This window comes from Lathyrus oleraceus, chromosome 6 (assembly GCF_024323335.1).
Source record: "Lathyrus oleraceus cultivar Zhongwan6 chromosome 6, CAAS_Psat_ZW6_1.0, whole genome shotgun sequence".
In the NCBI taxonomy this organism is placed as follows: Eukaryota; Viridiplantae; Streptophyta; class Magnoliopsida; order Fabales; family Fabaceae; genus Lathyrus; species Lathyrus oleraceus.
Window position 1 is genome coordinate 444475051 of NC_066584.1, and position 12310 is coordinate 444487360.

At 34.4% G+C, this 12310-nt stretch overlaps 1 protein-coding gene across 1 annotated transcript; it reads right to left on the reverse strand.

Annotated features, from left to right (window-relative positions):
* Window positions 1-892: 892 nt before the first annotated feature.
* Window positions 893-4043, reverse strand: LOC127095137 (VAN3-binding protein). Its single transcript, XM_051033869.1, has 7 exons — window positions 3664-4043; window positions 3442-3546; window positions 2397-2805; window positions 2079-2300; window positions 1874-1923; window positions 1666-1723; window positions 893-1525 (listed from the first exon to the last, which is right to left on the reverse strand). Exons 1-7 carry the CDS (start codon window positions 3937-3939, stop codon window positions 1311-1313), a joined length of 1335 nt encoding a protein of 444 aa, XP_050889826.1. The 5' UTR covers window positions 3940-4043; the 3' UTR covers window positions 893-1310.
* Window positions 4044-12310: the final 8267 nt, after the last annotated feature.

Sequence of the window (12310 nt, forward strand, 5' to 3'; positions counted from 1 at the left end):
GGGTTAACAAAGAGGCATGTTCATCCCATTTAGCTCAGCCCGGTAAAAATCCGGAAAAAAAAAACATGGAGTAGAACGAGAATAATTGAGAATTTGGTCTGTCCCGCCAAAAAATAAGAATAAATAAGAATAGTACGTGCATATTAGAGATTGTAAAACTAAAATTTTTATCGTAATGCTAAAATTGCTGGCAAAGACATTTCGACAAGATCCACTTTACCACTCCTAATTTTATCAGCTCGTCCTTTTTTTAAAAATTAAATTTCATGTCACCTAAAAAATACCAGAAAAAAGAAATTCTAACCCATTCAAAGTTTGTCGAAGTACTAGAACTACTTAAAATTTGTTTTTTATTCATAATGCTTTTTTAATCATAAAACTAAAAATATATTCATAATGTTTTTTTAATCATAAAATTAAGAATATGACGTGCATATTAGAGATTATAAATCTAAAAATTTAACCCGTAGCACTAAAATTGCTAAGAGACATTTCAGCAAGATCCGCTTTATCACTTCTAATTTTATAAACTCATCCTATTTTCTTTTTTTATTAAATTCATGTCACCTAAAAAATACCAGGAACAGAAATTCTAACCATTCAAAGTTTGTGAAGTACTAGAACTACTTAAGGTTTGTTTTTTATTCATAATGCTTTTTTTTAGTCATAGTTTGTCTTCTAACATTCCATTTCCGTTTTATCATGTTTGCTTTCTCTCTAGTTTGACACTTTATTATTTAAAAAATTATACTCATAGGACATGTTCACAATAGTTTAATTTTATTGCTTCTATTTAAATAAAATATTATGTGAAACACTTGATTAAAGATAAAGCACACGAAGTAGACAATGATGGCTAACAATGTGCAACAATAGTTCCAAAGATCCAATCTAGGAGCCAAAGCCCATAATTTTTTATTGTATTAATCACATGAAAATCTAAACTTTTGACCACCTTTGTTATAATATCCTAAACCTTAATGTACAAACAACACATAAAGGATAAGAATATGTTGTCTTAACATTATACTTTCCTTCTAATATGATTCTTTCCCATTCTTTTTTCACTATTCCCTAGTCCAAGATCTTCTTTCCATAATAGTGATGAAAAAGGAACAAAACAACAATGGTTCACATTGGGTTCACTTCATTTCAAAACATACATCTAAAATTCTAAATACCCCCCAATGATTAAAGTAACCCCAATTGGCATAACTTTTTGCCTTTAGTTTTTTATCTTACACCCCCTTTTTTCAATGATAAACCCCACCATGTATCAAAAAGATCCCTCCTTATGTCTCTAATTAAGCTCAAAATCTATTTCTGTTGTTCTTCTCAGCAGCAATAGAAAGAAGCCTTGAAACACCTTGAGTCCACACATCATATTCTCTTTGACTCATGCATTCGAATTCAACGACACCGCGCATTAGCGTTTTCAACCCAAAGTACCGACGATCCTCACCGCCTTGTAGTAAGTGGCGTCCCGGCCAAGCAGGCATATTTTTGATTAGTTCAACCACCACATCTGCAAATTCAAAACAAGAAAAGGAAAAGAAAAGGAATGGAATTATAGAAGAACACTTTTGATCTTTCCTTTCACAAATCCCTAAATGAAAAAAGGAATGGAAATATAGAGCAAGACAAAAAAAAGTTTATAAAACTCACTCTTTTTCTTTTTTGTTATGGTCCCAGCAACGTGCCTACTCTTCATTTTCAAAGTAACCTTCACCAAAAGAATTATCATAAGATGACACATTCACCTTTTCATAATCACATTAACACTCATGAATGATTAACACTAATTGATGCTCAAATAATTAAGTGATTGATTATTGATTACTCAATACAATCAAAAGCAGAGAAAAGAACAAACCTGATTCATTCTGTTTATATATACAGATACGACTTTCCAGTGAAGATCACCTGCACATAACTCATGAATCAAATCACTTTTCAAACATCATAAGATTGTAGCTTTCGCCTCAAATTATGATTTTTATACTCAAATTTATCAATTAAGAATCAATTAAATCAAATATTTGTCACGGTGAAACCAAACACTATTACAAAAAATATACCTTTCCTTGTGCGCTTGAGAAGCTCGCAACCTCTTGCTAGATATTCTCTATTGCATGTACCCAAAAAATTCTCTTCAGGAAGAATCTCGCCGCTGAAGCTACTATTTGAACCTCCATTACCACCTATGGAACCCCCCAAACTCCTCTCCACCGGAATCACTGCTGCAATATTCCAAACTTCCTTCAAAGCCCTCGCTTTCAAGGTCGCAGCTCCACGCAAAGCTACGACAAAACCAACCAAAAACAAAACCAAAAATATCAACATACAAAATTTATCAACAAAATATTAACATTATCATAAACCACAATCAAATATACCTGTTGCAGCAGCAGCAGTTAAAGTCATGATATCACCGGCTGATCTAACATTCACAGCGGAGCCAACCACGGCAGCAAGATGTTCCCTGTCTGCCCCCAGAGACTCAGCTGCCTCAACGCATTGAGCCGCAACCAACGTCGCTGCAGAGGCCACAGCCGAGTCCGTCTTCGCAATCTGCTCGTCATCACCAGACCCGGAAGAAGCAGCGGTGGCGGCTGCAATAGCAGCAACCGCAGCGGCAACAGCAGCAACGGAAACCGCAGCATGAAGCTGAGCATTATGGGCCCTTGCTTCTTCTTTCTTCTTCTCCTTCCTATCCTTCAACCACCTTCCAACCGTCTTCCCACCACTGCCCGGAGGCTTCAAATAACCGTTTAAACTCACACCCGCATTATTGGCACGGCCGTACTGTAACGAAGAAGAACGCATAGAAGCCATTTTTGGGAGGTTAAAATAGAACACGACAAAAACCTTAGCAACTAATCATTTCCATGATTGAATACTCATTCATTGGTTTGTAATGCGTAGCACCCATTTCCTCCTTCATAACAAGACCAAAAACAAAACAAAGAAACAAACAACACTTTTGCACACAATTGATTAAAAACCAAAAAATCATAGTAGCATTGAGATGCCTTTGCAAAAGCCTTCCTCTGCAAAATCTTTCAACCATTAATGCAGAGATAGAAAACGACAAAATTGAACGGTTTTCTCTGTAAATTTAGGATTCTAAAGGACAGGTTTTGGGTGGTACTCTAACCAATTTGACCCTGTTCTGTTACTTTGTGGGGACCAGATAAATTAACCAATAGATAAAACAAAACAAAACAATAAAAAAAACAAAATTAAATTAAAAAAACACAGTTGTCTAAAAATAGAGGATCTAAATCTATACCGCTATAATTAATTATTTCAATTTCTCACGCTTTCTGTTACTAATAATCATCAAGAAACTGTTAAATATTAATTTAACAATTTTCATTTTATTCTAATGTGAAATACTAGTAGTGTAAAGTAAAGTTAAAAACTATAGAAAGAAATTACCTTGATATCGTCGATTTCAGATGGTGAAACCGGACAACTATCGGTTAAAGGTCCACTACTATGAGAGAGTCTCCCGGAGGTTCGTGGTGATACAGAAACATCTTCCTGGTTAACAAAAATAAAATGTAAGCCTATGATGTTTTTGTTTTTATGTTACGATGTTTGAAGAAAAAGACAAAGCTAAAAACCAAAATCAACTTTTTCAGGTGGTTCCGGGCTTACGGATTGTGACATGATACGTTCCATTATCATTTGAGATGTTTCTGAGGAAGCAAAAGAAAACGGGTTTAACGAGGGTGACTCTTCGGATTCTCCGGTGATGTTTTCCGGTATGGTGGTATTAGAGGGAGAAGCGTTAAGAGCTTTGGAGATTTCTAGAGCCGAAACGCTCCATGAGCGAGACAGAAACTCCATTGGTTCACGTGGTGTTTCCGGTGGACGGAAAATGGAGCAGTGGTGAGATTCGGGTCTACAGAAACCGGTTCGGGTTTTATCCATTTGAGGGAGAGAGTGGATAATGGAGAAAATAGTGGGGAGTGGGTGGTTTTATAGAGAGAGAAGAATTGAGGGAGAGAGTGAAAAGAGAGACAAAGCAGTGGATTTTATTATGTGTCAGTTTTCAGTCTTGTTAAAAAGGTCAATATTTTTGCATCAATTAAACTAGCCAACAAAAATTTAATACTCTAGGAACAGGATGATATGACATGATAGATACTAGTGATATTGATTTTTTTATTTATTACTCACTCCTTTTATATTTAATTGTAAAAATAAAATAATTTTTTTTTGTTTTAGTATAATAATTTACAATTATTTAAATACTTTAAGTTTAAATATCATTTTGCTTTTAATTTCTTTATAAAAATGTAATTTTGTTCTTCCATTTTAAAAATGAGTTTTTTAGTCTCTTATATTCCATTTCAATTTTACTTTGTTAAGACTTTGATATACTAAACTAATTAAAGTTTGAATGATACAAAAAAAGTAGTATTAATGAATACACTATTCAATGTTTTTTTACTCAACATTCAATGTATTAATAACATCATAAGTTCATTTTTTTTAGGAAATATAAGGTTAATAAAATACCAGTTATATGATATTTGTATATCTAACAAATTGAACACTATATGATTTCATTTGTAATTTGTTATGTATAAGCGTATATTTTGGTTGCATGTGTCAAGATTTCGGGAGTTCAAATATCTTAAGTCTTATGATAGAATTTTTTTTAAAAAAATATCAAAAGAATCATGTTTCAAACAAAATAAAATTCGCCTAAAAAAGTTGCGTCATTCTAAGTTCGCATGTATTTATTATTTGGCCTAAGGCACCATAACCTATCGTGGGTGCACATATACCATGCCATTGCTCGTAGCGTATGCATGCATCCTTTTGGAGCATGCGCCATAGACAATGGCTACTGTGTTGCTTTGATTTTTTTATAAATATTTTAATAATAAAATAATATTAAATAAAATATTTAATACAATAATTATAATATTATTCTGTCAAATAGAATTAAACAACGGTCGAATAGAAATTTAATGGCTCATTCGATCGTAACGCCCACTAACTCCACACCCTGGCATATTCGTTTGCCTTCGAGGTCTCTCACGATTTTCATGAGTTGTTTGGGGTCTCCTAGTATTCACCTGAGTCAAAGGTCGTTGGTGCGAGGTTTCTAGAATATTAGTGTCATCTAACAAATCTTGGATCATATCTCCCCAGTAGTCGGCGTTGTCATAATTGAGTTTGGTGTCATGTTGTCGTAGTTGGATCGTATTGGTTGGGTTACGTGTGGACGAGTTGGTTGGTTGAATTGGGACATTGAATTGTTTTGGAAACAAAGCAATGGTTCTTGTGGTGTTTGAAAGGTATGTGTTGGTTGTGTGCTTTGGCGATATGATATTTGGGTGCTTTGGTGGTGTGATGTTTAGGTGTATATTGGTTGGGTGTTATGGTGGGATAGGTTGGAATCATATGCCTCGTTAGGGCTATAGTAAGATGTGGTGGCAGCATATGGTTGTTGGCAATATTGTTCATGCTCTTGGTTTTGTATTTGGGTGTGTGGCATGAATTGATTGCGGGGTTGGGTGTACGTGGGTTCGTAATCATGTTTGATTGGTTGTTGGATGTATCTGGTATGGTGATGTTATGAGGTTGGTTATTGGGTTTTGGTGGATTGACAATGTTGTTGGGTTTGGTAATATTATGGGGTTAGTTGTTGGGCGGGGGTTGGTTGTTGAGCGTATGATGATGAAGCTCGTTGGCGTGGGTATATCAAATACCTCGGGTCAGACACAAACAGTGTCGTTGTAACTGACCTATACAAATTCATATAATTTCGAGTTGGTCTAGCATCTTGCATGATAGGTTTAGTTATGATCCATTGATGTCGTTTCTTCCATTGACGACACATCTCCCTAGCAAACTCTCTTCAATCAGAATAATTCCATTGGGCATCGATTCTTAGTTTATGTCATTGTCCCAAACACATCGGGGGGTCTGGGATTTGTTGTTGTATGTCAAAATGTAGTTTGACACAATCTCTCTGGTGCATCTCCATAGTAGTGAACCTAATGATTGGTGTTTTTCCAGTCCAAACTACAACATCCTCGGGGTTAACCTTATGGTCGAGACCTAGATACGACGTCCAAATAAACAGTATAGGAAAAATACATTATTAGAAGATTTGTAAATTGGTAATATTAAAACTAAATTAATGAGATGATGAGTTGTTTAGTTCTAATACATCGTCTGGTCCAAGGTGGCCTATAAGATTTCGATAGACCGTTATAGTGTGTTTGAGACATTTGTTGTAGTTCATCCCTATAACAGACCACCTAAACCAAAAAGAGTGAAAAATAAATTATTTACAGTTAGTTGTAGTATAAAGTAAGCGATTGGAGTTTTGCATATGGCCTTTAGTTTTGATGATAACAATGCATTGTTTGTTAGAGAATAATTTTGTACCCTAATGGTTTTTGTCTAGTGTGTAGCTTTTACTAACAGGTTATGACTATGAAGAATTGATGTGTGACGTCATCAGATTCTGGACTTAACCCACTCTTACTCTGAAGAGATACAAAGTGCTTTACAATATTTTGTTAAGTTCTAGAATGCTCTTAGACAATGGTTCTGATGAACATTTGTGCTAAAGCTTCTGATTGTGACTCTGATTGAAGAGCCACTGAAGGTTGGTCAATCCTTCAAGTTTCTGCGCTCTCAAGTTTTGAAGACTCTGAAGAACAAGATTTGAAGACTCTGAAGACCAGGTTCTGAGGAACTATGTCAAGACTCTGAAGACCGAGATTCTGAAGATTCTCTCAACTAGTTTATTGATCCTTCTGAGTATGCTTCGACATTATTTATTCAGAAGCATCTAAAGATTAGAAGATAAGATCAAAAGGTTTTGCATCAGGAAAATAGTACACAGTACAAAATTAACTTTCCCTCCACTACATTGATTTTGTGGGATAATGACAATATTATTGTACCACTTTCCTCCTTTATTCAAATTGTTATACAAAGAGACAACTCACTTTTGCTATTCTAATTCTACCCTCCAACAAGTCTTTTCACTGCCTATATAAAGGAGACCTGGAAGATTGGACAAGCTGCTAATTTACGTGAACATACAGATCGTTATTTGCTGAACTTCACATTATTTGTGTATAGATTATAGAAACATGCATAGAGCTTTTGTTCGTTATTGTGTGATAACTTTATTGCATTAAACTTGTGTTAATATGCTTTCTTAGAAGCGATCTTGTATACACATTCTTGTAAATCTCATTTATTTGCATGTATTCCTTGAGTGATTAGAGTTTTAGTCAGATAGACTCAAGAAGACAAAGACGGGTTGTTTTTGTGTGTCTATAATCAATTTCGATTATAGTGGATTAAGTCCTTGTTGAGAAGGCAAAATTAACTTGGCGGGTGGACTAGAGGTAACTTCGTTAACAGTGAACTAGTATAAAAATAACTTTGTTATTTTTCTTATTTATATTATTGTTTGATTAGGTTGATTTTTAAAAAGCTTTCATTTTTAGAAGCCCAATTCAAATCCCCATTGTTTGTGTCTCTTGCCACATTCAATTGAAATCAGAGCTCTGGTTCCAATCTTGATAATATTATAAAACACTTAGCAATGTCAGATAAAGATCCAGGATGAAACACAATGGTTTCTCTCCCACCTCCAGTTGCTCATGTAAATGATAGAGATCACTATAACGCTAAACCTCATGTTTTTTATGGAGACATATTTGATTACTGGAAAGATAGAATAGAGAGCTTCTTTCTAGGTCATGGTGTTGATCTATGGGATATGGTAGTTTATGGCTACATACATCCAGTATATGCTAGTGGCAATAAAGTAGAAAGAAGAGTGATGACAGAACAATAGAAGAAATACTATAAAAACCACAAATCTAGAACTATCTTGTTGAACGCTATTTCATACGCCGAGTATGAAAAGATCACCAACAGAGATACTACAAAGTCAATATTTGATTCTCTGAGGATGACTCATGAAGGGAACACACAAGTCAAAGAAGCCAAGGCTCTTGCCTTGATTCATAAATATAAAGCGTTCAAGATGGAAGATGAGAGAATTGTTGAGAACATGTTGTCAAGGTTTCAAACTCTTGTTGCAAGACTTAAGGTTTTGGACAAAGAGTATTCTACTGCTGATTATGTGAAGAAGATCATCAGAAGTCTACCTAAAAGATGGAGACATTTGGTAACTGCTTTGAATTTATCAAATAATCTGAACAACACTCCTCTTAAAGAACTGGTTAGTTATTTAAGAAGTCATGAAATTGAGCTTAAGAAAGATGAGCTGAAGAGAAAGAGAAAATGTGTTGCTCTGAATTCTTTGGGAAAGTCTGAGAAGACAAAAGCTCTTTAAGAAGAAACTGGTGAAAATTATGAAGAGGAATCAGAAGAAGATGGTGAAATGTCTCTTCTCTTCAAACGTGTCAATCAACTCTGGAAGAAAAGGCAAGGAAAATTTAGAGGATAAAGAAGGACATGTGGTTGTACTGAGTCTACTTTTGGATTCAAGAAAGTTGGAGCTGGCAAAGAACTCATGTGCTTTTAGTGAATGGAGCCTGGCCACTTCAAGAATAAATGTCCCAAGCTAAAGGCATACAGGCCTAAGAAGAACTTCAGAGGAAAGAAGAAAGTTATGATGGCTACATGGGTTTAATGCATAATTTATCGTCCATAAGTCAATTAAGTGACAATGGTTATGATATTATTTTCAATCAAAAGTCTTGTAAAAGTTATTAGTCAAAAGGATGGTTAACTTATTTTCAATGGAAAGAGGAAGAACAACATTTATAAGATAAGACTTTCTGATTTGAAAAATTAAAATATAAAATGTCTTATGTCTGTAAATGAATAGCAATGGACGTGGCATAGACGATTGGCCCATGTTAACATGAGGAGGATTTCTCAGCTAAACAAGCTTAATTTAGTCAGAGGCCTACCAAATCTGTAGTTTGCTTAAGATGTTCTTTGTGAAGCATGTCATAAAGGAAAGTTTTCTAAAACTTATTTCAAAGCTAAAAATATTGTTTCAACCTCCAAACCATTGGAACTTCTGCACATTGACTTGTTTGGACCAGTGAAAACTGCTTATGTCAATGGTAAGAAGTATGGACTAGTCATTGTTGATGACTACGGAAGATGGACATGGCTGGAATTTCTTAGACACAAGGATGAGTAACATTCTGTGTTTTCTACCTTATGCTCCCAAGTGAAAAATGAGAAGGATCTCAAAATTGTAAAAGTCAAAAGTGATCATGATGGAGAATTTGAAAACAAATATTTTGAAAGTTTTTTTTATGTAAATGGAATTTCCCATGATTTCTTCTGCCCTATAACTCCATAACAAAATGGAGTTGTAGAGGGGACGAATAGGACTATGCAAGAGATGGGCAGAAACATGATCAACAAGACTAATGTGGCTAAGCACTTATGGGTAGAGGCAGTCAACACAACATGTTACATTCAAAACAAGATCTCTATAAGACCTATTTTGGGTAAGACTCCCTATGAAATATGGAAGAATCTGACGCCTAACATTTCATATTTTCATCCTTTTGGATGTTCTTGTTTTATGTCGAAGACTAAGGACAATCTGAATAAGTTTGATTCTAAGGCACATAAGTGTATCATGTTAGGATACTTTGAACACTCAACAGACTATATAGTATATAACACTGAGACACATATTGTTAAAGAATCAAGCCATGTCAGATTCGGTGATAAGCTTGACTCTGAAAAGTCAAAGCTAGTTGAGAAATTTGGAGATTTTGAGATCACTTATTAAGATTCTGAAGGTAAAACTTCAGAAGAAAAAGAAGCTGAGGCAAAAGACTATGAAGCTACTCAACTAGAAGTTGTTGAAGATCAGACTCCTCTAAGGAAGCACGGACAAAGATCTTCACATTCTAAAGAATTGATTTTAGGAGATAAATCTGAACCTGCCAGAACCAGATCCTCATTCAAACCTTCTGAAGAGACGCTTATGGGTTTGGTGTCCCTTATAGAGCCTACTTCAATTGATGAAGCGCTTCTGGAAACATAATGGATTTTAGCTATGCAAGAGGAACTCAACCAATTCTCCAGAAATGATGTGTGGTATCTTGTGCCAAGACCCAAAGGAACTCACGTTATTAGAACAAAATGGGTCTTCAAAAACAAGTTGAACGAACAAGGAGAGGTAGTGAGAAATAATGCTCGACTGGTTGCACAAGGCTATAGTCAGCAAGAGGGGATTGACTATACATAAACCTTTGCACCGGTTTCTAGGTTAAAGTCTATTCGTATCTTAATTTCCTTTGTTATTAACCACAACATCATCTTATATCAGATGGATGTTAAGATTGCATTTCTGAATGGTTACATTACTGAAGAAGTGTATGTACACCAACCCCCTGATTTTGAAAATCCTAAAAACCCAATTTTTTTTCAAACTTAAGAAATCATTATATGGTATGAAACAAGCTCCTAGAGCATGGTATGAAAGAGTAAGCAATTTTCTTTTAGAAAATGATTTCACCAGAAGGAAGGTTGATACAACTTTGTTCTGTAAGTCATTCAAAAATGATATCCTTGTTATTAAAATTTACGTTGATGATATCATGTTTGGTTCTGCTAATGCTACTTTGTGCAAGAAATTTGTTAAGTCTATGCAAGCAGAGTTTGAGATGAGTTTGATGGGAGAACTCAAGTTATTTATGGGGATTCAAATCAATCAAAGTCCATAGGGACACATACATCCATTAGAGCAAGTACATTAAAGAACTTCTGAAGAAGTTTGACATATCAGAATGCAAGATGTCAAAGACTCATAAGTATCCTACATGCGTCCTAGAGAAGGGTGAGGTAAGTGCTGAGGTAGAACAAAAGATATACATAGGTATGATTGCTTCTCTCTTATACTTGACTGCTTCTAGACCTGCCATTTTATTTGGTGTCTGTTTGTATGACCGCTTTCAATCAGATCCTAGAGAATCTCACTCAACAACTATTAAGAGGATCTTCAGGTGTCGTAGCCCAAATTTTATCCACCCATCATATGCTTTCTAGTGTCACTTTATTTCGAATAAATAAAATGGAACGATTGATAGAAGAGCATATGTAAGGAGTTACAAGGGAGAGGTCTTGAGTTTGAGTCCCACCTTTCCCTTTTTATGTTTTTTTCTCTTTTATTTATTTTTACTTTTATTTTTATTTTGCCAAAAATAAAAAATATATATAATTTTCATTTTATTTATTATGTAATTTTTTAAAAACAATTAATTTTCACCTTTTCCACTCAAAAATATCCAAAATATTGAAAACATTTTGTTCTTTTTTATTTTAGGATAGTAATTTAATTTATTTGATTTTTATTTAAAACATAATAAAAATATATTAAAAAAAGAGATTCTATTCTCTTTTTTTTAGGTAGTCTTTTCTATTTTAGGAGATAATCCACATAATTAGTAAAAATTAATCATGAATCAATCAAATAAATTTATTTTTGGGCTATTGATTATAATTACATTGAGAAAATTTTACCTTGTATCCCTACCGTTAGCCTCATACCCCTACAATTTTTTAAAAATTCCCATTCTATCCTTTTTGGCATTTTAAAAAAATTATTAAAAATTATAAAATAAAAAAACGCACCGGAACACTTCAAAGAAGAGTTCCGGTGAATTAAAAAAAAGGATGACTACCGGAACACTTTTTAAAAGAGTTTCGGTTTAGACCATCCAAACCGAAAGTCTTTAAGAAAAACTTCAGGTATACAACAAACCAAACCGGAAGACTTTCTAAAAGACTTCCGGTTCAGTGCCCCCAAAAGACAACAAACCGGAACTCTTTAGACATGTGTTCCGGTATACATTACGTGAATCGGAAGACTTACTCTGAGTGTTCCGGTTTACAATGCCAAAAAGTGAAAAATTTGCTTTCCGGAAGTCTTCAGACGAAAATGGTAAAAAAAAAATAGAAATGAAAAATATACCCTATTTATATGAGGATATTTTGGTCAAAAAAATTTAAATGTAGGGGTATGGGTACAATTGTAGGGGTACGGGGTAAAGTTTTCTTACATTGATTTTATGCTCTTTTTAAACTTTTCTAACCTAATTGTTTATGTTATAAATAATCCCCTCTATTTTACTGACATCCATCAACTAACCCTCTAACACTTCACACATACACGATGCAAAAAAGGCCACCAAAGACACACAAAAAACTCAACCTCCCAAAACTCTCTCACATGTTTGTTTTGGTTAGTGAAAAATAAAACCATAATAATTCACACCATACTCTTCATCACCTTCAAGCACACTTCGTTTCACCA

Bases quoted from the DNA above. Each gene is read 5' to 3' on its own strand.
- LOC127095137 (XM_051033869.1), bottom strand. From the start codon at position 3,939: ATGGATAAAACCCGAACCGGTTTCTGTAGACCCGAATCTCACCACTGC. The intron at 2,806-3,441 runs GTAATTTCTTTC...TCTTCGTTACAG, and splicing joins CTGAAATCGACGATATCAAG to TACGGCCGTGCCAATAATGC. The intron at 2,301-2,396 runs GTATATTTGATT...GTTTTGTCGTAG, and splicing joins AACTGCTGCTGCTGCAACAG to CTTTGCGTGGAGCTGCGACC.